The sequence below is a fragment of the Galeopterus variegatus genome, unplaced genomic scaffold (genome assembly GCF_000696425.1).
Source record: "Galeopterus variegatus unplaced genomic scaffold, G_variegatus-3.0.2 Scaffold752, whole genome shotgun sequence".
NCBI classification, from domain to species: domain Eukaryota; kingdom Metazoa; phylum Chordata; class Mammalia; order Dermoptera; family Cynocephalidae; genus Galeopterus; species Galeopterus variegatus.
In genome coordinates this window covers 398,246-418,521 of record NW_007726863.1, presented here as the reverse complement: position 1 = coordinate 418,521, position 20,276 = coordinate 398,246, and the positions used below count along the sequence as shown (strand labels likewise).

The 20,276-nt window shown below is 55.4% G+C and overlaps 2 protein-coding genes and 1 non-coding gene across 5 annotated transcripts in view; 1 reads left to right on the top strand and 2 right to left on the bottom strand.

Moving 5' to 3' along the window:
• The window catches only part of PPP1CA (protein phosphatase 1, catalytic subunit, alpha isozyme), a 3,919-nt gene extending 785 nt beyond the window's left edge, over positions 1-3,134 (top strand). The window contains 7 exon segments of the mRNA XM_008572108.1: positions 446-471; positions 473-608; positions 754-984; positions 1,599-1,703; positions 2,169-2,392; positions 2,476-2,610; positions 2,681-3,134. Coding sequence (XP_008570330.1) covers positions 446-471; positions 473-608; positions 754-984; positions 1,599-1,703; positions 2,169-2,392; positions 2,476-2,610; positions 2,681-2,791 — 968 coding nt within the window. The 3' untranslated portion in view covers positions 2,792-3,134.
• A 385-nt stretch (positions 3,135-3,519) lies between these two features.
• Positions 3,520-8,541, bottom strand: RAD9A (RAD9 homolog A (S. pombe)). 3 transcript variants are annotated; one of them, XM_008572084.1, is made up of 10 exons: positions 8,470-8,541; positions 8,013-8,141; positions 7,457-7,571; positions 7,267-7,366; positions 5,464-5,573; positions 5,265-5,374; positions 5,116-5,180; positions 4,884-5,021; positions 3,932-4,115; positions 3,520-3,846 (listed from the first exon to the last, which is right to left on the bottom strand). In XM_008572084.1, exons 2-10 carry the CDS (start codon positions 8,016-8,018, stop codon positions 3,751-3,753), a joined length of 924 nt encoding a protein of 307 aa, XP_008570306.1. In that variant the 5' UTR covers positions 8,019-8,141; positions 8,470-8,541; the 3' UTR covers positions 3,520-3,750. The 3 variants fall into 3 exon arrangements, with proteins under 3 accessions (XP_008570306.1, XP_008570307.1, XP_008570308.1); XM_008572085.1 differs by lacking the exon at positions 7,267-7,366 and having other exon boundaries at positions 8,470-8,538; XM_008572086.1 differs by lacking the exon at positions 7,267-7,366 and having other exon boundaries at positions 7,457-7,529; positions 8,470-8,538.
• An 8,211-nt stretch (positions 8,542-16,752) lies between these two features.
• TRNAI-GAU lies at positions 16,753-16,826 on the bottom strand. The gene has a single exon. It is a non-coding gene; the product is annotated as a tRNA-Ile (tRNA).
• Between the last annotated feature and the right edge of the window lie 3,450 nt (positions 16,827-20,276).

Sequence of the window (20,276 nt, the reverse complement as noted above, 5' to 3'; positions counted from 1 at the left end):
ACATTATACGAAGTTATACGAGGCGCACGGGCGGGCCTGCCCCTCCCGGGGCCAGCTTAGACTGGGCGGGGACGGGACCGCGAGGTCCCGTGGTCACAGCCGGCCCCCCACTCACGGGTGCGCCCGAGAGGTCTGGGGCCCGCTCTGGCACGCGGAGCAGCCCCCTCTCCTGGGCTGGGGGCGCCTGGCTTGGCCTGCGCTCTTGGGTGAGGCAGAAACTTGTGAAGCCTAGCCCGGGAAGGGGTCCTGCGCTATGAGGTTTGGGGTGGCAGACCCCTGCGCACAGCAGTTCCCTTTGGAGGGCCTTGAGGGTATTTGGGGTCTTGTACTGGGAGGCTCAGCAGTAACAGCTGTCCCTGAGCAAGGAGGGGCCCAGGAGGCCCAGGCGCCCCTAGAGGTGCCCATGGGGACACCCGTGTCGCCCACTCTCTTCCCGTCTGAGGAGCCAGGGTCCTGACACCCCATTCCACCCCCAGTGCAGGGCTCGCGGCCTGGAAAGAATGTACAGCTGACAGAGAACGAGATCCGTGGTCTGTGCCTCAAATCTCGGGAGATTTTCCTGAGCCAGCCCATTCTTCTGGAGCTGGAGGCACCCCTCAAGATCTGCGGTGAGCTCCTGCCCAGGCCCCTTTGGCTTCCTGAAACTGGCATTGGCCCCCCAAGTTCCTGGATCCCCCCTCCCTTGAACCCAATTCCGGCCCTGGGTTCAAGTCTAGACCCTGCACCCATCTTACGTAGTTCCCTGGGTCACAGGTGACATCCATGGTCAGTATTATGACCTTTTGCGGCTGTTTGAGTATGGCGGATTCCCTCCGGAGAGCAACTACCTCTTCCTGGGGGACTATGTGGACCGGGGCAAGCAGTCTTTGGAGACCATCTGCCTGCTGTTGGCCTATAAGATCAAGTACCCTGAGAATTTCTTCCTGCTCCGTGGGAACCATGAGTGTGCCAGCATCAACCGCATCTATGGTTTCTATGATGAGTGTGAGTGGTCGGGGGCTGCACTCCCTGCTGTTCAGTGGGACCCTCACACTGGCCCAGCGGCAGTGATGTATCTGACAGATACCTGTTAGACTATGAGCTCCGCGAAGGCAGGGCGTGGGTCAGTTCATTTCTGTCTGCCCTAACCTCCCTGCCATGGGGGCTGGCAGTCAGGAGGGGTCCAATGACTGGCTGCCAACTAGAAGGCTGCCCATATTCTAATACTTTCCCTCAGGGCCCTCCCTGAAGACACTCCCCTCCAGTACATCCGTTACTTAAGCACTTAGCATGCCTATATGAACTAGACTCTGCTGGCCAGAAGTTGTGATAAACCAGACCCAGTCTTGGCCTGGCTCTGCTCATGGAGTGGGGACGGGTGCCACCAGTGAGGTTGGTCCAGATTGGAATTCGGGTTCCTGTGAGCTTTAGAATTACTCCTGGAAGGCTGATAGGCAGTGTGTGTGTGGGCGGGGAGGAGGAGGGTTGAGCCCTCTCTGCCTTCCCCTCCCTTCTCCCAGCTGTTTGAATAGACCACCAATGCCCTGCAGGGCCCAGAGACCCAAGTTGAGGGTGGGGCAGGCAGGCCTCCTCATGAGCCTTCTCCTTCCCCTGCGCAGGCAAGAGACGCTACAACATCAAACTGTGGAAAACCTTCACTGACTGTTTCAACTGCCTTCCCATCGCAGCCATTGTGGATGAGAAGATCTTCTGCTGTCACGGAGGTGAGGGTGGCTCTGGGGCAGGTACCAAGGGAAAGCCTGGGAAGAAGGAGCCTTGGCCACATCCATGGGGATGAAGCTGTCAGCTGGAGGACATGTTACCAGTCACCTGGAACAACTCTCCCTTGGGTCTTGTTGTATATATCATCTCTTCCAGGAGGTCCCCCCTGCACCCCACTGCGAGGCCACACTCATTTTCCTGTTGTGGCATTCAGCATCCTGCATGGAATTTACTTGTCTCTCTTCTCCAGGGAGTGCTATGCTCCCAGAGAACAGGGAACATCTCTGTGCTTGTGTTTGGGTACTGGGAAAAGCTGAGGGGAAGGTGATGACTTCTGGTGCCTGGACTCCCAGGAGTCCAGGAGAGGGGCCAGGTGGTAATGGGAAGGCTCACTGGCAAAGGCTTCCTGGAGGAAGGGGGTCCTTGTTTTCAGGCTTGAGGAAGTGACCTGTCCCCTCTGCCCCCAGGCCTGTCCCCAGACCTGCAGTCCATGGAGCAGATTCGGCGTATCATGCGGCCCACAGATGTGCCTGACCAGGGCCTGCTATGCGATTTGCTGTGGTCTGACCCTGACAAGGATGTGCAGGGCTGGGGCGAGAACGACCGTGGTGTCTCCTTTACCTTTGGGGCTGAGGTGGTGGCCAAGTTCCTGCACAAGCACGATTTGGACCTTATTTGTCGGGCACACCAGGTGGGCCGGTGGCTCAGGGTCTGAGTGGGGAGAAGGAATGGGCAGGCCGCCACTTGTGAACTAACTTTGCCCCTCTTACCCAGGTGGTAGAAGATGGCTATGAGTTCTTTGCCAAGCGGCAGCTGGTAACACTTTTTTCAGCTCCCAACTATTGTGGCGAGTTTGACAATGCCGGCGCCATGATGAGTGTGGATGAGACTCTCATGTGCTCCTTCCAGGTGGGTGTGGGGAAGAAGCTGACGGGTTTTGTGGGTTAGCCTTGTGAGCCTGACCAGCTTTCTCTTTTAGATCCTGAAGCCCGCCGACAAGAACAAGGGAAAATATGGGCAGTTTAGTGGCCTGAACCCTGGAGGCCGACCCATCACTCCTCCCCGAAACTCCGCCAAAGCCAAGAAATAGCCCCTGTGTACTGCTCCTCTACCCCAGATGGATTGATTGTACATTAATCACGCTGCCATGGATATGGGGGTGTCACACTGGCTCCTCAGGCCCACCTGTCTTGGGGAACATGGAGACTTCATGTATTTTTCCTTTTTTTAATGAATAGCAGCATCCAATCCCTCAGGGCTCCCTCTGCCTGCACCTGCAGTGGCTGCAAGCAGGATCCTGGGGCCGAGGCTGCAGCTCAGGGCAATGGCAGGCCAGATTGTGGGTCTCCAGCCTTGCTTGGCCTCAGGGCTGGCAGCTGATCCTGGGGCAACCCATCTGGTCTCTCGAATAAAGGTCAAAGCTGGATTCTCGCCACAGTCTCTGTCTCCCTTGTCCCAAAAACTGGGCCTGGCAGCCCTTCTGCACAGAGCCACTTAAGAGGGCAGGCTTACTGGGCATGGGGCCCCAGCCAGGGCAATCCCAGCCACACATTCAGGGCCAAAGGTTCTTAGAAGTCCAAGCCATGGCCAGAGTATTGGGAAAACAGTCTGTGCTGGCCATAGAGGGTCCCAGAGGTGTGCCTAGGATTTGAGGGAGGGACAGGTCATGATTGGCAGAGAAGGTGGATCAGCAGGGACCAGCAGCCCCACTGTTTTTTTTTCTTAGAGAGGTGAGCCTGAGGAAAGCAGGCTTTCAGCCCAAGCCAGATGGCTGGAATCTGGCCTGAGGCTCTGTGGTAAAAAAAAAAGAGGCTCCTGTCAGATGGCTGCCCAGCACCAGGCCTGGGAGCAGACATGATTGCTTGATAATTGGGAGGACGTTACAGGTCCCAGGCCCATCACGGTCAATGGCCTGCAGGAGGTAGCAGAACAGCCAGCTTAGCTCCAGCACAGCCCACCTTTATGACCCCCCAGGGCTGAGATTCAGGCCCGTGCTGGCTAGGGCTTCATTTAGTCCATGGCCTCTGGACAAGACTTCAGGTTCTCAACTCAGCCTTCACCCTCACTGTCTTCAGCCAGCACAGGGCTGGGGCCCTGGGGGGAGTGTACAGGGACCAGGATAGAGCCAAAGAACAGCGAGCGGAACTGGAAAGAGAACAGGGGCCAAGTGAGTTCTGGAGGCTGCTGCCTTCCTCACCTCCCACATGTTGCCTCCACCTCCAGCCCCTACCTTCTTGGGTGGGGGAGTCCCAGGCACTGTACTGGGCTCAGCTTCATCTTCCTCCTCTGAGTGCGGGCCAGGTGAAAGGGAAATGGAGGGCAGTACCCTTGAGCCCTCATTGCCTACTGTGGTTTCCATGGCGATCATGTAAGAGTCAATGTCATCATTGGCAAAGTCATCCAAGTGGGGTGTGCTGCAGGCAGAAACAGGAGTATCAGCAAGGATCAGGGAGAGAAGAGGGGGCACAACAGCAGGGCCCCACCTTGTAGGACTGAGAGGGACCTTTGGGGCCTCATGACTGCTGGTGATCTCTTGGTTTTAATACTTCCTGATTTGGTTGGAGAGGGGAGAGTGCAGGGGTTAAGCGGTGGCTTCCTGGAGGGGGTGGGCCTGGAATCCCTTTAATCAGAGTTCAGGTAGGGGCCTGAGGGTGGCATCCTAGGGGCCAGTTTGGCTCAGCTGGGGAAGGAGAGCAGCAAGTCCTATGAGCTGGGCCACTTGGGGCCTAAGCCCGCACCTTCCCAGGGGACAGAACTGGAGAGCACTGGAGCTCAGGGACACGCTAGGCAGGGGGCCAGACCAAACTTCCTCTGCTTTAACTACACTGGGCCCATCCTCCCCAAACCCATCTGCCCTTCCAGCCACCTGCTTCCCCCAGCCCAGGCAACTCCCTGCCTCCCAGCAGCCCTTTCCCTCCTTGGCCTGGGAGGAGGCTCAGAGGGGAGGCCTCAGCCAGAGAAGCAAGCCAGCAGGACCTTGGGGACACTTCCTTGGTTGGGAGGGGTCTCTGAGTACAGCTGACCATGAAGGCAGAGCCTGCAAGGCTGGAAGCTGTGAGCACTGGAGGGGCCAGGGCCTGACAGGAAGCGTGTGCATTGGGGGAGGTGCAAAAGCTGGAAGCAGCAGGCTCAGGCTGGGTGCACAGCGGTGGGAGAGGAATGTGGGGGTGGGGGCCTCTCACCTGTGGGTTTGGATCTGAGGCACTGGCTGGTGGAGCTCTGGGGAGCACAGGTTCTGGGAGTGTGGGTCAGTGTCTGAGAGTGTGGCCAAGACAAAGTGGCCATCCAGCAGAGAGTCCTTGATGGTGAAGATTGCTGGCCTGGGCAGGGGACAGGGGCCTCAAGCTAGGACATCCCACTCAGCTCCTGTCATCCCAGAACCCTCCCCTCCCCTGTTCTGAGGCTGGGAATTACCTGCCTGGAGCATCAAAGTGAATGCTAAGAGACAAGTTTGCTGACTCTGCAAAGCTCAGGAGCCCCTGGGAGGGAAGAGGCAGAGTGGTGAGGCCCTAGGCTGGACAGGTTGGTGAGCTTGAGGTGTGGGGGAGGCAGTGGAACCTCACCCGGAATTCCTTGAGGCAAAAAGTGATGGCCACCCCTTCTTGGGCCTGCATCTGCTGGAAATCCTCCTCTCCAATGCTCATCTCAGTCACCATGGCTTTGACGGTGCTGTCTGTAGGGGCAGGAACAAGAGGAACTTGGGCCCCTGGGTCCCACCCCTCTCCCAACTACTCTATCCCAGGCCACATCTGGCTCCCTCACCTGCTTCCTCTTCCTGGTAGCTGCGCAGGATGACCCTGCGGCCACGGCCAATGCCCAGCGTCACTTCAGCCAGCGCAGGTGGGAAAGGCAGAACAGCCTCCCCCAGGACCCTGAGAGGAGACCAGGGCATTACACCTGATGCATATCCCCGCACAGGGGCTTTTCTCTCAGAGGACACATGCACATGAGCATGTGCCTATGTGTACAGGCCTAACATGCCCTGGGCGGGAGAGAACAGAACAAGCAGGACACAATAGGGATCCCATCATGTTCCCAAGGTGGGAGAGAAGGGACGGGGCAGATAAGAGCAGAGCCAGAGAAGGCAGCAGGAAGGATGGGCAGGCAGCACCTGACCATGCAGGGGTGGGAGAGGCCCTGGGGTGGGACACCACAGTCATGCCATCCCTATAAACCTGGCCCTCGGGCTGGCCCGGTGGCTCACTCGGGAGAGTGCGGTGCTGATAACACCAAGGCCCCAGGTTCGGATCCCATATAGGGATGGCCGGTTCGCTCACTGGCTGAGCGTGGTGCTGACAACACCAAGTCAAGGGTTAAGATCCCCTTACCGGTCATCTTTAAAAAAAAAAACAAAAAAACCTGGCCCTCAAAAAGAACTCTTAAATCCTTGTTTTCCAAGGATACACATTGCTAAAGATTTACAGATAAAATAACATCTGGAATTTGCCTCAGGACAACTGGGGACAGGAGCTGATATCTGCTTTAATATGTATTTGAAACTGTTCATAAGAAAAAGAGAAATAATCAATCATTTTTAAAAAGAGAGGAACCCCATACTGGCCAGCTGCCAAAAAGAGAGAGAGAAAGAGAGGAAGAAATAACCCCCAAATGCAGACCAAGGTGATAGCCTTCCCTCCTTTCTCTACCCAAAGGAGTCCTGAGCAGGGCTAGCTCAACAGAACCTAAGGAAACAGACTGTCAGGACCCACAGGGACCTTCAGTCACCATGAGAAATGAACAGGACCTTGGGTACTTGAATGCAAGCAGCATCCAGCACGGGGCAGGGAGCAAGCCCGCTCTGCACAGCACCAGAACGGCTCCACCCTCATGGCTGATTGTTCAGGCAGCCCTCCTGGACCTCAACCTCCCTGCCCAGCCTCTTGCCGTGGTCTGGGGGCGCTTCAAGGCTTGAGCTCAGGCAGTTAGGAAGAGAGGCTGCCCTTGAATGGAGAACATCCCCAGGATGACCAGGCCAGAGAAGGGTTTTGAACCTCTAAGTTGCATAGTTAAGGACAGACCTTCAAGGTTACTGAGGTAGACAAGAGATTTGATGGCAGGCCAGAGATGATTCCTCTAGGAGAGGAATCAGAGTGGGTCTGACAGGCCAGAAAGCCGGGCCAGACCTTCAAGATGCAGCCTGCAGACTCGTAAAGACAATAAGGAAAAGGGAGCAAGAAGGCACCTGCCCCTCCTCATCAGCCTGTGCCTTTAAAGAGCCAGGGAAGGAACTGAGAGCACACTGGGCTGGGTGAGTCTCTGAGAAACCCTGTAGTGAAAATGGGGGAGGAGGGCCGGCCCGTGGCTCACTCGGTAGAGTGCGGTGCTGATAACACCAAGGCCCCGGGTTCGGATCCCACATAGGGATGGCCGGTTCGCTCACTGGCTGAGCGTGGTGCTGACAACACCAAGTCAAGGGTTAAGATCCCCTTACCGGTCATCTTTAAAAAAAAAAAAAAAAAAAAAAAAAAAAGAAAATGGAGGAGGAATCCTTTTAAATAGACCCTTGAGGCCCGAAAGAAGGAAGAGAGAGACTTAGGGCTGTGCGTGTGGCAGGGGTGTGCTCACCGTGCTGGGGCACGAAGCACGTGGCGGCACAAGGCTGGGTCGAAGACGGCTTGCAGGGACTCGCAGTCCTGGAAGGACAGGTTGTGAGTCTTCCTCACCCCTGGATGGGCAGACGGGGTCTCAGTGGGCCTCACCTACCTCCTCCCTCCCAACCCTCAGGGACCTCTTGATGGGACAACTGCCTACTCACCGTACTTGCAGTGCAGCTGGACCACCAGGCGGCTGCTGCTGCCATTCAGGAAGATGCAGCATTTTTCCACAGTCTTCTCCAGCATAGCCAGCGAACGGAAGACGGACAGGAAGGACTGAGTAGGGGAAGACACATCAGCCCTGCACTACACCTCCACCAACCAGCTCTCATATCCCATGTAGGCCCGGACCCATCATGAGCCCAGCATGTAACACCAGGATAGGGGCTCCCATGACATGTGGGGCATTTGCACACTTCTAGATCTTGTTCATGCTGTTTCCTCTGCCTGGAATGCCTTGAAAGACCTGTTCACCTTTCCTGGCCTGGACAATGGGAATCTCACCACCGTCTCCAAGTCCCTGGCTCAATCAGTTGCCCTGTCCACAGCTCCCTTTACCCTGTGGATGTCTCTGCTGTGCTCCTCGCTGCATTGTGCATGGGATTGTGCCTGCATGTGTCTCTCCCCAACTGGCATTTACTGAGTGCCCAGAGCAGAGGCACAGCTAGTGGAGATTCCTGGGGTGGGGAAGTGCTGCTGCTGAGGGAAGAGCCTCACCTTCATCAGGATCTTACAGCGCAGCAGGTCCTGACCAGGGCTGGCCGCCTGGTACTGCTGGAAGAAGAGCGGGGCAAAGAGGAAGCAGGCATAGGCAGAGCGGGAGGAGTTCACCGTCCGAAGGGAGAGCTGGGCCACGAAAATCACGGAGAGCGACGTGGTCAGGGGCAGCGACAGGCCCAGCCCTCTGGCTTGCATTTGCCCTAACGTCCTCCCCCTCCACTATCACCTGTTGAAACCTCCTCCTCCTTGGAGCACCTGCTCCATGAGCCTTCCCAGTCCGCCTCAACACTGCTCCTAGAGGCACGGGTCCACACACCCCGCCCTTCCCCGTAGTTACTCTAAGTCTACACCACCCTCGCCCCATCCCGCCACTGGGTGCTCCAGGGAGGACGACTGCCCTCAATTCACACACCAGCATGGGAGATGACAAGGACCAAGCTGACGCCCCACTAACCAGGGAGAAAACAAGCTCATCCTGCCTGGTGGAGGCGGGACTCGAGTCCAGGTTACAGTCTCCCGGGTGGAATGCCCCCATGCCCCTGCCCCTCACCCCGTCCTCCAAAGGTTCCAGGTAGAGCTCGTCCCCGATTCGGGAGAGGGAGTGGACAGCCTTGCCGAGCACTGCGGGCAGGAGAGCAGACAGTGGGTGAGGCTGGCGCCTCGGGTTGGTTCACGTGCGCCCCCCGCTAGGCCGGCCCGAACTCACCTTTCACGTTGCCGCCCGTGACCAGGCACTTCATGCTGCCCCCGGCACCGAACCCGGGCCTAGCCTGCCACTAGGCTGAGACGTGGTCGACCTGCGGCGAGGCCACCCGGCAGGGCTCCGTGGCAGCCGCGGGGCCCAGGGATCCCTTCCCGCGCGCCGACTGCCGGCCACCCCCGCCCCCGCCCCCGCCTCCTCATTGGTCCACGCGCCGGTGCCTCCGTCACGTGAGAAAACGCTCGCAGGTTCCCCTGTCACGTGACGCGGTCCGCTGACGGGGGGTCGGGCCCTGTCGTCACGTGGCCGGGGGCGCCGTGCGCCGGCCTCAGCCACGGCTGCTCGCTCTCCAGGACCGTCCCTGGCCTTTGCGCGGCCCTGGAGCGCGGGGCCGCTCGGCTGGACACGCGGCGAGCTGCGCACCCGAACGCGAGGGGTAGAGGACGAAACCCCAGGGCGCGAGCTGCCTGGTGCGGTGGACCGGCGAGCCCCCCGTGGGCCACTAATTTAGTACGCACTTCCTGGGCGTCTGTCCCGGGGGATACAGAGTCGAGGCAAGACCGTCCGCACCCGGTCTGGGCCGGGCACTCGCAGCAACCACCAGCTCTAAAAAGAGGTCAAAGCAACTTGCTGCAGGAACAAGGGGCGGGAGGTGGCTGTTCATTCTGGCTTTGAGGATCCTTCATTGATCCAGGAAGAAAGAACAGAAGATTGCCCTGGAAGAAAGGGGTAGAAGGGTGTACCTGGCAGAGGGAAGGGCAAGAGTAAACGTTCAGCCGTGCACAGCGCTCTGCCGCGTGGAGGGAAGTGGGCGTGTGAGCCTCACAGAGAGGGGGGCTGCCAGATGAGGGGCACTTCTGGGAAGCAGTGGAAGTGTTTTATGAGGGTAGATCATGGTTATGTGCATTTTAAAAAGACCCCATAGGGGTTCGGATCCCCGTACCAGCCAGCCGGAAAAATAAAGACCCCAGCCTGTGTGAAAGGAGGGGCTTCATCGTGTGGACGGTCGTCTTCTAGCCCTAATCTCAGTGCCCACGCGTGTAAAGTGAAAGGCAAGTCTTGGAGGGGACTCTCTGACCCCTAGTTCCCTGCAGCACCAAGGTTCTCTTCTTAAAGAGGCCTGGGCATCGCTGCTTCCTGTAGGGCCGGCCTGCACCTTTCCCCTCTGGGCCTGTAGGTACTGCTGAGGCTACATTCTGCCTGAGGCCCCTTGCCCTCCAGCCCCGCACTTTTTCCCTCTCCTTCCCCTCACTTCCCCTCCTCCCCCAGCCTTTGCCCCTACTCTAGAGGAGGTTATTCTGCCCTTTCCCCTTCCTGAGGAGTCAAGTGTAAATGGCACCGCCTCTACCAGGGCATTTAGCTCAGTAAACTGGGCGTCCTTAACCCCACCATCTGTACAAACCTTCAGCAGATCCTGACAGCTCTGCCTCCCAAACAGATGACAACTTCACCTTCCCCTTCCGTCTCCACGGCCACCACCTTGCTTGGGCAACCATCCTCTCTCACCTGTAACAGCTCTCAGTGCTCTCCTGCCTCCACCCTGCCCCCTCCAGTCCACTCTGCATACAGCAGCAGAAGTGGCCTTTCTAAATGTGGATTGTGTCTTGCTTCTCCCTTGTTTACATGGCTCCAGTGGTTGCCATAAAATCCAAACTCTTTATCACGCAGGAGCCAGCCCCACCCATGGCTCCACCTGTCTCTTCCCCTTGATCACCTGCGCAGCCATGCTGGCCCTGTCCCCTCAATGTGCCACTTCCGCTTCCACCTGGGGATCTTTGCACATGCCATTCCCACCACTGGGCACAGCCCTCCCACTTCTCACATGCTGGCCCTTCTCTCCCTCACGGCTCAGCGGCAGTTGCCCCTCCTCAGCTAGGCCTTCTCTGCCCCGGCCCAGCCTAGTAATCTGTAGCTCAGCCCTCGCCCTGTTTTAGCCATAGCACTTATCACAACTTAACGTGGTTTCGTACATGTGTTCACTTATCTAACACCTGTCTTCCCCACTGGGATGTCGGCCTCTCCAGGGTATGGACCATATCTGTTTTGTTTATTGCTATATCCCTGTACCTCACACAGGGCCTGGCCCCCAGTAGATAATCAACAAATAAGTGCATAATAAATTTGTGAACCAAATAAAGCTGAGCTGCCTCTAAGTCACTCTTAGCACAGTGCTGTGGTGAGAGACTCAAATCCAACTTTCAACCCACTGCCCACAGTCCCACCTTCCCTGTACGATAGCTGAGCCCACACTCTCCCCATCAAAAACAAAAAACAAAGCAAAAGCCCCATAGCATTATCGGTTTGCTTTCTTACCTTTTCCTCTGCTCTGGATCGCTCTCTTTTTCCTCTCCAATGTAAGTCAGCATAGCCTTCCCAGCTTCTCCACCTCTGCCCCATACCCATTACCCGGGCAGCCCACCTGGAACAGGAGGTAGAAACCCAACCTCCCCAGAAGGCAAAGGAGGGGAAGGCTGTGAATATTCACACACATTCACATAATATTCCTGTTTCTGCCTGTGACACCTAAGGGGCTGTAGGGTCCTGTGGTCTTAAGGTCTTTGGAGCAAGGCCCTAGGGAGAATGGAAGGGAGCCATAAGCTCTTTAGGACTTTTCTTCTTTTTTTTTTTTTGGTGGCTGGCTGGAGGACTCCTAATGAGTTTTCAGTCACCCTCCCAACCCCTTGCAAAAAGTCAGAAATTATCTGTACCTTCTGAAGGACTTAAAACCAGAAAGGAGGGCTGGCCAGTTACCCAGTTGATTAGAGCACAGCCTTGTAACACTAAGATCAAATCTCCATACCAGCCAGCAACAAAAAATAAAAATAAATAAAACCAGAAAGGAGCCTGGCTGGGAGTCAGGAGACCTGGGTCTCTCATCTGGGATTCAGCACTGACTTGCTCTTGACTTTGTGCGAGACCCTCCTGTCTCAGGCTGTTTCCTCATCTGTATATGTGATGCTCCGTGAGGTCCCTTTTAACTTTGATGCACTGTGATCCTGAAGGGTCCCTTCGGCTTCTGCGTGCCCCTCATCTACCCACAGCTCTAGAGAGGAGCTGTACTCGGCTGTGCTTCTTCCCCTCTCCCCGCCCCCAGCCTGTGGGGCTGGAGGGAGCTTTCCACTCTGAGGCCAGGGAGCCTCTCCAGGCTCACAGTCGGCATATCCAATAATGCCGTTCAGGTCCAGGAGGGAGGTCACACGTGGGGAATGAGGAGCTCAGAGCTATTATGAACACTTTGTGTTGGGAAAGGGATGAGTATAGGGACCCAAAGAGGATTTGGGGTCTGTGCTAAACATCAGGAGACCTGGGTGTAGCTCCAGCCCTGCTCATAGATGATCTCAAGCAAGTCAAAGCCCCTCCTCTGGGCCTGTTTGTTTCTCAATAAAATGAGGGGATTGGATGAGATGCTCTCTTGGGAGTCTTTCAAATTCCAAATTTATCGTCTTCACCATACCCTGCAGTAGAGGTGGCCTTCTACAATTAAGTGTGTAAGTATGTGTGTGTGGGTGAGGGGTGGCAGATATGGAATGGAAGTGGTTACCATTTCAGACCCTTAAAATAATTATCTGCTGGGAAATTTCTTCACTTCAACCACCACTTCTCACCCATCTGGTTAGGTCTGAAGCTGTAGGAAGCCCAAAGCTTGGGATCTTGGTGCTCAGTAATTCACTCATTCAACAGATATTGACGCACTTTTCTAAGTATGGGGAAGAGTATAGGACAAAAATCCCTGCTGTCATGGGGCTTCCACCCAGGTGGAGAGAGACAAACAACAAAATAAACGAGTCAATCACATAGTATGCTAGAAGGTGGTGGGCGCTACGGAGAAAAGAAAACCTGGAGAGGGAGAAAGGAGGGTTGGGGGAGGAAGGCTTCGACTTTAAATGGCATGGCCACACTGGCATCATTGAAGAGTTGACACTTGAGCAAACACCTGAAGGAGGTGATGGGTGAGCCCTGCAGACATCTGGGGAAGAGTGCTCCAGGTAGAGGGAATGGCCAAGGTCAAGGCTCTCAGTGGCAGTCTGCCTGGACAGTTTGAGGACCTGCACCCTCAGCAGAGTCAGGGTTCCTGAGCTGGAGAAGGTGAGGAGAGCTACATTCTAGTGGGGGGAAGCTGACATTAGTCAAAGAATCAGCACAGGAAATATGAAATTATACCTTTGAGAAGGGCCAGGAATGATGATGACATGGGCTATAAGAGCATGTCACTGGGTAGAGCCATAAGGGGCAGCAGGGAGGGCTTCCTGGAGGAAGAAGCAGTCTGAGGGAGAAGAGGCATGGAGAACGAGTTGACCAGAAAAGCACATCTGCTGAGGAGCCATTGGTGAGGATGATTTGCAGGCACCACTCTGTCCAATCATGGGATGTCCTGTGCAGCCCCCTTATAGACACAAGAGCACATGTGGGATTACTCGTGGTTGGAGTTTTGCCAGATTGGGGTAACTAAAGAGCAGAAGGGCAGGGAGTGTAGAGCTTGGGAGTTCACTCTGGTTTGTCTTGATCTAGTCTGTGCACACACAGAAAATGGTATTTATAGGGTTGATCTGGAGTAACCCTAGCTCTAAGCTGCTGGGGGCACTGAGCTGGCGGGGCACTACTCGGCCTGCTCGTGATGTGTCTGTGGCACACCAGGTGCTGCCAGCCCCCAATGCCGAGCTCTGCCCATGCCTTTCTTGCTCCCTAGCATTTCTCCCAGCAGGCAGAAGAACATTTGGCACCTAGTAGTGGTTTAATAAGTCTGTGTTGAGTGACCAAAGCATATGGGATTCAGAGAGCTTCCAAGACTTGAACCCAGGGTTGTCTGTTGAAATGGAGAGTGGGGTTCTAGGTGCCAGCTGCCTAGGTCTGAGTCCTGGCTCCATCACTTTCAGGTTGTGTGAAAATGGACAAGGTGCTTCTGTTCTCTACCTCAGTTTCCTACTCTGTATTGGGGGTCATAACATGTATTAGTCCGTTTTCTGTTGCTTATAACAGAATACCTGAAGCTGGGTAATTTATAAAGAAATAGAATTTATTTCTTACAGTTTCAGAGGCTGGAAAGTCCACGGTACAGGGAGCATATCTGGTGAGGGCCTTGTTCTTGGTGGTGGCTCTACAGCGATGCAGGGTGTCACACAGCGAATGGCTTGAGCAAAAGAGAGCTCACCTGCTCATTCACTCTCCTTATAAAGCCGACAGAACCACGCCCATAACCACCCATTAAACCATCAACTTATTACTCCATAAATGGATCAATCCATTCACTGGGGCATGGTTCTCACGATCTCATCACCTCTTAAAGGCCCCATCTTTCAATTACCATAATAGTATTTCCCACCCTCAACACTATTACAGTGGGGATTAATACATGAACCTTTGGGAGACACAATTCAACCCATAGCACCACCTCAAGGGCATTTGTGAGCATTAACTTAGTTAACACAGAACACCTCTTGGAGTCTGCTGTTAGTATTGCTATTATTATGACTGCATTGTCCTGACACCTTCATCTCTGGGGTGTATCCTAACAGTATCTTCGGGTCAGACCTGGAGCAAATCATCACCTTAGATGAAGCCACAGCAAATCCACCCTAGAAACCCAGGAGGAAAGTCCCTCCAAAGCAATATTACAGAGAAAAGGTCTGCACTCCAGAAACTAGAAAACATCAAGAGGACTCTTGGGTAGGGGGAAGAGGTCAGGAGGAAGCTGCTGCCTCGAGCTGCCCCATGTGCCAGCCCCACAATTGTGGGCCCTTGGTTTCCTCAGCTTTGTGAGGACAGTGTGACTCCTTGGCTTCTTCACAGGCTGCTGGAGACTGGCATGAGATGATGGGTGTGCCCATACTGCTGGGCACTGTGCACAAAGGAGGGACCTGGTCTTTTCAGTCTGCACAGCTGGAGGTGGGGGGGAGATGGGATGGAATTTTTTAACTCATAGTGGGGATAGGAAGGGGGAAGCTCGGGATTATTCACCAAAACCTGGCAGGCTGGAGCTATACGGGGCCCCCTTGGAGCATAAGTGAGGTAAGTTTAGGACAAATCAAAGGCAGCGTGCTTCACCCAGCAGGGGAGGACACCGATGGAACTCATTACCCCAAGATGTGGTCTCCGTTGGAAATATAAATAGCTTCACAAAAGGTTTAGATAAATCTGTGGATGACAGCTTCATTCATGGGTTAGAAGGGAAGGAGGATGTTTGGGGCTTGCTGTCTTCCTGGGAAGGCACCAGGGAGGCCACCTGGCCTCCCCAAGACCACCCCTTGGCGCCCCTGTTGGAGGCAGACTTCTGGCTGCAGGGACCCAAGGAGGCAATGTCAGTGTTCCTGTAGGCTAGAACCTGGCCTGAGTCCCCAGGCCCCTGGGAACCCAGGAGGGAATGTCGGTGATCCTGTAGGCTAGAGTCTGGTGATCCTGTAGGCTGGCCTGAGTCCTGGGCCCTTTCCTCAACATCCCCCACACTCGCCATCCACTGTTTGGGGGAGCCAAGGGCACCACCAGCTTTGGGGAAAGCATCCTGGCCAGGCTGTCCCTTAAAGGGCCAGCAGAGGGAGACAGACACCAGCTCACAGAACCGACCAGGCAGGTCAGCCTCAGATAGGGTCAAACAAGCTTCCGTGGATGCCAGCTCTGTGCCCAACTTTATGCTAGACACTCACAGGGGGAAGCGGGCAGAGAAGGTGTCCTGCCTGACCAAGATGGGCTTACTACAGGGGAGATGGGGGTGGGGAGGAAATTTCAAGGAAGTGGGGCCGGTGGTGGGGGAGTGCTACTAATTAAGGGCAGGGTGGCTCTGGAGCCAGGTTGCCTGCCTATGTGAACTTAGGCAAGTTATGTAACTCTGTGCCTCAGTTTCCCCATGGTAAAATGGCAACTACAATAGCACCTGCCTCAGGAGGACGATGTGAGATTGTCTGTGTCAAGTATTTAAATATTTCACTACAGTGCCAGGCAATTAGTGAGTGCCCAGTAAATAGTAGCTATAGTCTACACAGATGGGGAGTCCAGAAGTCTCTCTGGTCTCCTTGGAGCTTTGCAACTTGCAAAGCCCTTTCAGTTTATTATCTCATTTGAGCTTCACCACCACCCTAGAGACTTGGCAAGGCTAACGGCTCACTAATACATGGTAGACCTGGGTTTTCTGATACTAAAGAATCCAGGCATCTTTCTAGAGTTCCCTGGGGAGCTGGAGGTAGGAGGAGGTCTGTTCCTGGTGCCCTGGTCTATGCTGCACCTCCTGGCAGGCTGCCCACATCTCCGGTCAGTATTGAAGTCATCTTGCTCTCTGTCCTAACAGATCCCAAGCCCCTGGCAGGCAGGCTGTGCATCTTCATTGATCCACAGTATTCAGCAAGGTGCTTCAGAAAGCTTCTGGAAGGTGACTGGACCCCAGAGGTCTGAGCATCTCCTCCCCAAACCCTGTACCTGTTCCAAGCCAGGTGTGACCCTCCTCTTTTTGCCATTCAAATCCCCCCGCTCCCTGGGTGAAGTCTTCTCTAACATCTCCCTCCTCTGATCTCTCCTTTCTCTGCCTCACAGCCCTTTGTACACCTTCTTAAGTTCCTGTTTTATTTAACAAATTTTTCATTGGTTAACGGCTGAAACTAAAGTATGTACAGTATGCGCTGTTAAGGAACACGGGGTGGACCTCGCAAAGATGCCTGGGGGTGCTTGGGAGTGGGTGAGCTCCTCACAGACACAAACCACGATGTCTTTCAGATGCCCTGAAAGCCTGGAATGGGGCTGGCATGGGATCGATTGGCTCCTTTCTTCCCTTCTGAGCAACGGTTCCCTGAGAACCCACCCTTCCCATCTCCACCCTCCTTCAACTCATTGACATCCTACAAGAATGCTGTCTGGGATACAAGGTCACGTCCTTAGGAGTTGTTTATTGTGAGGGGGGAGATGAGATATCCTCAGATAGAGCTTAGGACACATGGTAGAGCAGCCAGGGCCCTGTGGTGGGGAGTCAGAGTGCGAGTGGTGGAGACAGGCTTCAGAAAGACGGCAGAAGAAGAAAGAACAGAGAAGTTTTATTTATTTTATTTTTCTGGCGGCTGGCCACTACGTGGATCGAACCCCAGACCTTGGTGTTATCAGCACCACACTCTAACCAACTGAGCTAACTGGCCAGCCACCAGATAAGGTTTAGATGTGTATACACAGGGACTTAACGGGTAGGTGGAATTCTAGGTAGAGGAGACATCGATAGCAGAGACAGAGGGATAAGGCATGAGGGACAGGTAGCAATACTATTTAACAGCAATATTTATTGCTCCCAAGTGCCAGTGATTTGACGTCTATTAACTCGACTGAGTGCCTTTCTCTGAGGCAGTTGCTATTATTATCCTCCCTATTTTACAGAGGAGAAACCCGAGGTGAGGGGTTAAGTGACTTGTGCGAGGTCACACAGCTGGTGGAGGTGGAGCAGGCACTCTCTCTTTATCACTAAGTCTGGAAGCGCAGGCACACGTGGTGGGACCCCACAACACTGCATCACAGGGACAGCCCCAGGGGAGGTGGTGCTGTCCTCTGACCCCCAGGGCCCCTTAGGAGCCTGGACAGTCTGGAGAAAGCAGTGAGACGCCTGAAGGAGGGAGGCGGGTGGGAGGGAGGGAGGGGAGACAGCAGGAGGAGCCGACAGTGACTCAGCAGGGCAGGCAGGATAAGGATCTTCCAGCCCAGGGAGAGGTAACCCCACTCCTCTGCCAGGGGAGACGGAGTCACAGAGCCTGCGGCATGGGTTGGCCAGGGCAATGGAACATCCTGGGAGAATGGCGGGGAAAGCTCCTGGCAGGCAAGGGAGGAGATGAGCACCTGGGGTATCCCTTCTGCCCCTGCCTTCTTCACACACCCATGGCCCAGGCATCCTCGCAGATGGGGAGAGAGAGGCCAGAGAGGGCACGGGAGAGGCGGGCAGCAGGACCTGGTTCCTCTCAGCTTCTCTCTGGCTTCGCAGGGGTGGTAGGGGGGTAGGTGGTGGTGGTGGGGTGTCCTTTGGGAGGCCTGAGCTGGGTCAGGTGTGGGTGGGGGACCTAGGGCAGGGTAGGGCTGTTGCTGAGGTAAGAGGAGGCCCTCTGCCCCAAGATTTCTGCTGACATCACGGCCAGCTCAGGGTGAGGCAGGGCCCTCTGGGCTTCTGCCCACTGGAGGGAAAGGGAAAGTGCCCCCCCTCTTCCTTCCCCTCTTGCCCTCAGTGGTGCCCGGTGCCTGCACACAGACACACTGGAGGGTGTGCACACATGGTGGTGAGAGGAGGGCTCCTCCTAGGGATGCACAATCCCAGGTGCATCCTGGGCAGGGCCTCCGAGCCCACGTAGGCTTCACTTTGCCGGACGTCGGTGGGGCCCTCAGGAAGCAACAGGAAGCACTTGTCCTGGTTCTGCTGCTAGGTAGCCATCAGACTCCCAGTTTGATGCTCAATCTGTGATTCCAGACTCCCTAAAGGAATCCAGAATTCTAGCTGAGCTCTCCAGTGCTCTTGGGTCTGCCCTCTCTCCAACTCAGGAGGGTGATGTGAGGTGCCTGGTCCAGTTTCACACAGTCAGTTCACACCAGTGGTGGGTGGCAGGCAGAAGAGCTCAGGCCTCCCCAGGCAAGGATTTCTCGGGCACTTGAGGACACTCTTTATGTCCCAAGGAGCATCTTAGTGTCCTGAGGAGACCAGAGGCAGCTCCAGCTATTGCTGAAATCTGCTCTCAGCATCTAGCCTCTTCTCATTTCAAGAGCCCCCTGCCTCCATGCCCCCTGCCCCAAGCCGGCACCTGCATGTCACTGAGGTCAGAAGATGCTGGGCTTCAGTCTAGCTCTACCTCTTACAGGATTATGTGACCTGAGGCATGTGACTTCATATTACCAAGCCTCAGTTTCCTTATGTAGAAACGGGAAAATGATAGCTCCTATCTCATGAGGTTATTGAAAGTATGAAGTGAAATAGTGCATGGGAAGCCTTAGCACCAGCACAGCTGGGAAAGTTTAGCACGTTTAAACTATTGTTAGTATTTAAGCAAAGCAAATGTCAATGAGAAACGCCAGTACTGCAGCAGAAGGGCAGGGGTCGCTGTGGCAGGCTCCTGCCTCTGGCCTGCCCCTGGTCAGCCTCCACCCCTCCACCCCATGGCCCCTTAGGGCTCCTCTCTTTGTCCCCAGCACCTGGCATGGAAGAGACACTCGGAATGTTTGGTGAATGTCCCTATCCACCTCTGTGGGCTTCTCCAATACCACATTCCTGCTTGTCTGTCAGGGGGAACCACACTAGAGGCTTCCCTAGTTCAGGAATCCGGACACTCCCTGGGCCAGGGTCCCTTCAATACTAATTCTACAGCTTTTCATGACATGGTGTTTTTTGGGCACCCAGAGAGCTTTCCTTGGGCATGTCAGTTATAGGGAGAAGGGAGGGAAAGCAGGAGGAGGGGGTGGGACACTAGCTAGCCCCTTGGCCAGTAATGACTTACCCTCACCCCTTGGAGGCCAGCTCTGCCCCCCATCCAGCCACACCTCTTGGTGCCTGACCTGCCACCCCGTGGATGGTAAAACCTGGAGTCTGCAGGTCCAATGAAGGTGGTAAACCAGTGTCTCCCTCATCAGCTCACTGAATATTCCCACCATCCTGTGGAGAGGAGGGCAAAGGTGGTCATGTCCCATTCCACAGAGAGGTGACAGTCTCAACCTGGCCCTGTGCCCTCTGCAGGGAACTGTGTGGGCCATGCCCAGTGCTGACTCTGCGCCTCCACCTGTGGTTGCTGCTGCCCTTCCTGCTCTGTCCGCCCACGTTTCCACCCTGAAGCTCTACCTTCTCCTGAGGTTCTTCTCTCACCATTCCCCTCGGCCCTAAATGCACCCACGACCACCTATGGCTGACCTCAGATGGCTTAATGAGTGTCCTGACTGAAATTCTTGGAGGCAAGTGTGGGTTTTCCTTGTCCTCTGTCCTTTACGAGACCTCGCACCCAATAGGAGCTGAGGAAATGCCTACACAATGTGCCATGGGACAGATGGAATGTTTCGCTAGGGGATGGGTGTCTCCTCTAACTTCTGCCCTACTCCCCAGCAGCAATCCCAAATTGTCAGAGCTGGAAAGACCCCTAATAAGTTCTGTTTCTGAGAGCTGTAGGGGAGCAGGAATTTTCCCAAGGTGTCCCAGCTGGAAATCAGAGGGCAGCCACCTGTCCTGCCCCATCCCACAGAAGTTCTGGATGGGCTGCTCCTGCTCCACCTCTCTTTCCTTCCTTCTCCCCCAGATCCCAGCAGCCCACCCCCATTTGGGGATTTGGCAGAATAAAGGCACAGTCTTTATTCCAGCCCCCACCCCAACCCCACTGGCAGCTCCTAGCCAGCTGCCTTTGCCCAGACATGGCGGAGGGGCACTGGCAGCTTGGAGATGGAGTTGATTTTCCCTTTGGCAGTGTGGAGGATTGGGGGAGGGGAGAAGCTTGGCCCCCACTGGGTGAGGGGAGAGGGCAGGGACACAAGTCCAGACAAGAGGCAGAGGGAGAACATGACTTGCCCAGCTTGTGGGTCACTACATTAAGAATCAAAGACAAACTGGGAGCCCGGGGGGGGGGGGGGGGGGGGGGGGGGGG

Bases quoted from the DNA above. Each gene is read 5' to 3' on its own strand.
- RAD9A (XM_008572084.1), bottom strand. The intron at 7,367-7,456 runs GTGAGTAGGCAG...CTGCCCATCCAG, and splicing joins CCAGCTGCACTGCAAGTACG to GGGTGAGGAAGACTCACAAC. The intron at 5,181-5,264 runs GTGAGGTTCCAC...CTTCCCTCCCAG, and splicing joins TTTGCCTCAAGGAATTCCGG to GGGCTCCTGAGCTTTGCAGA.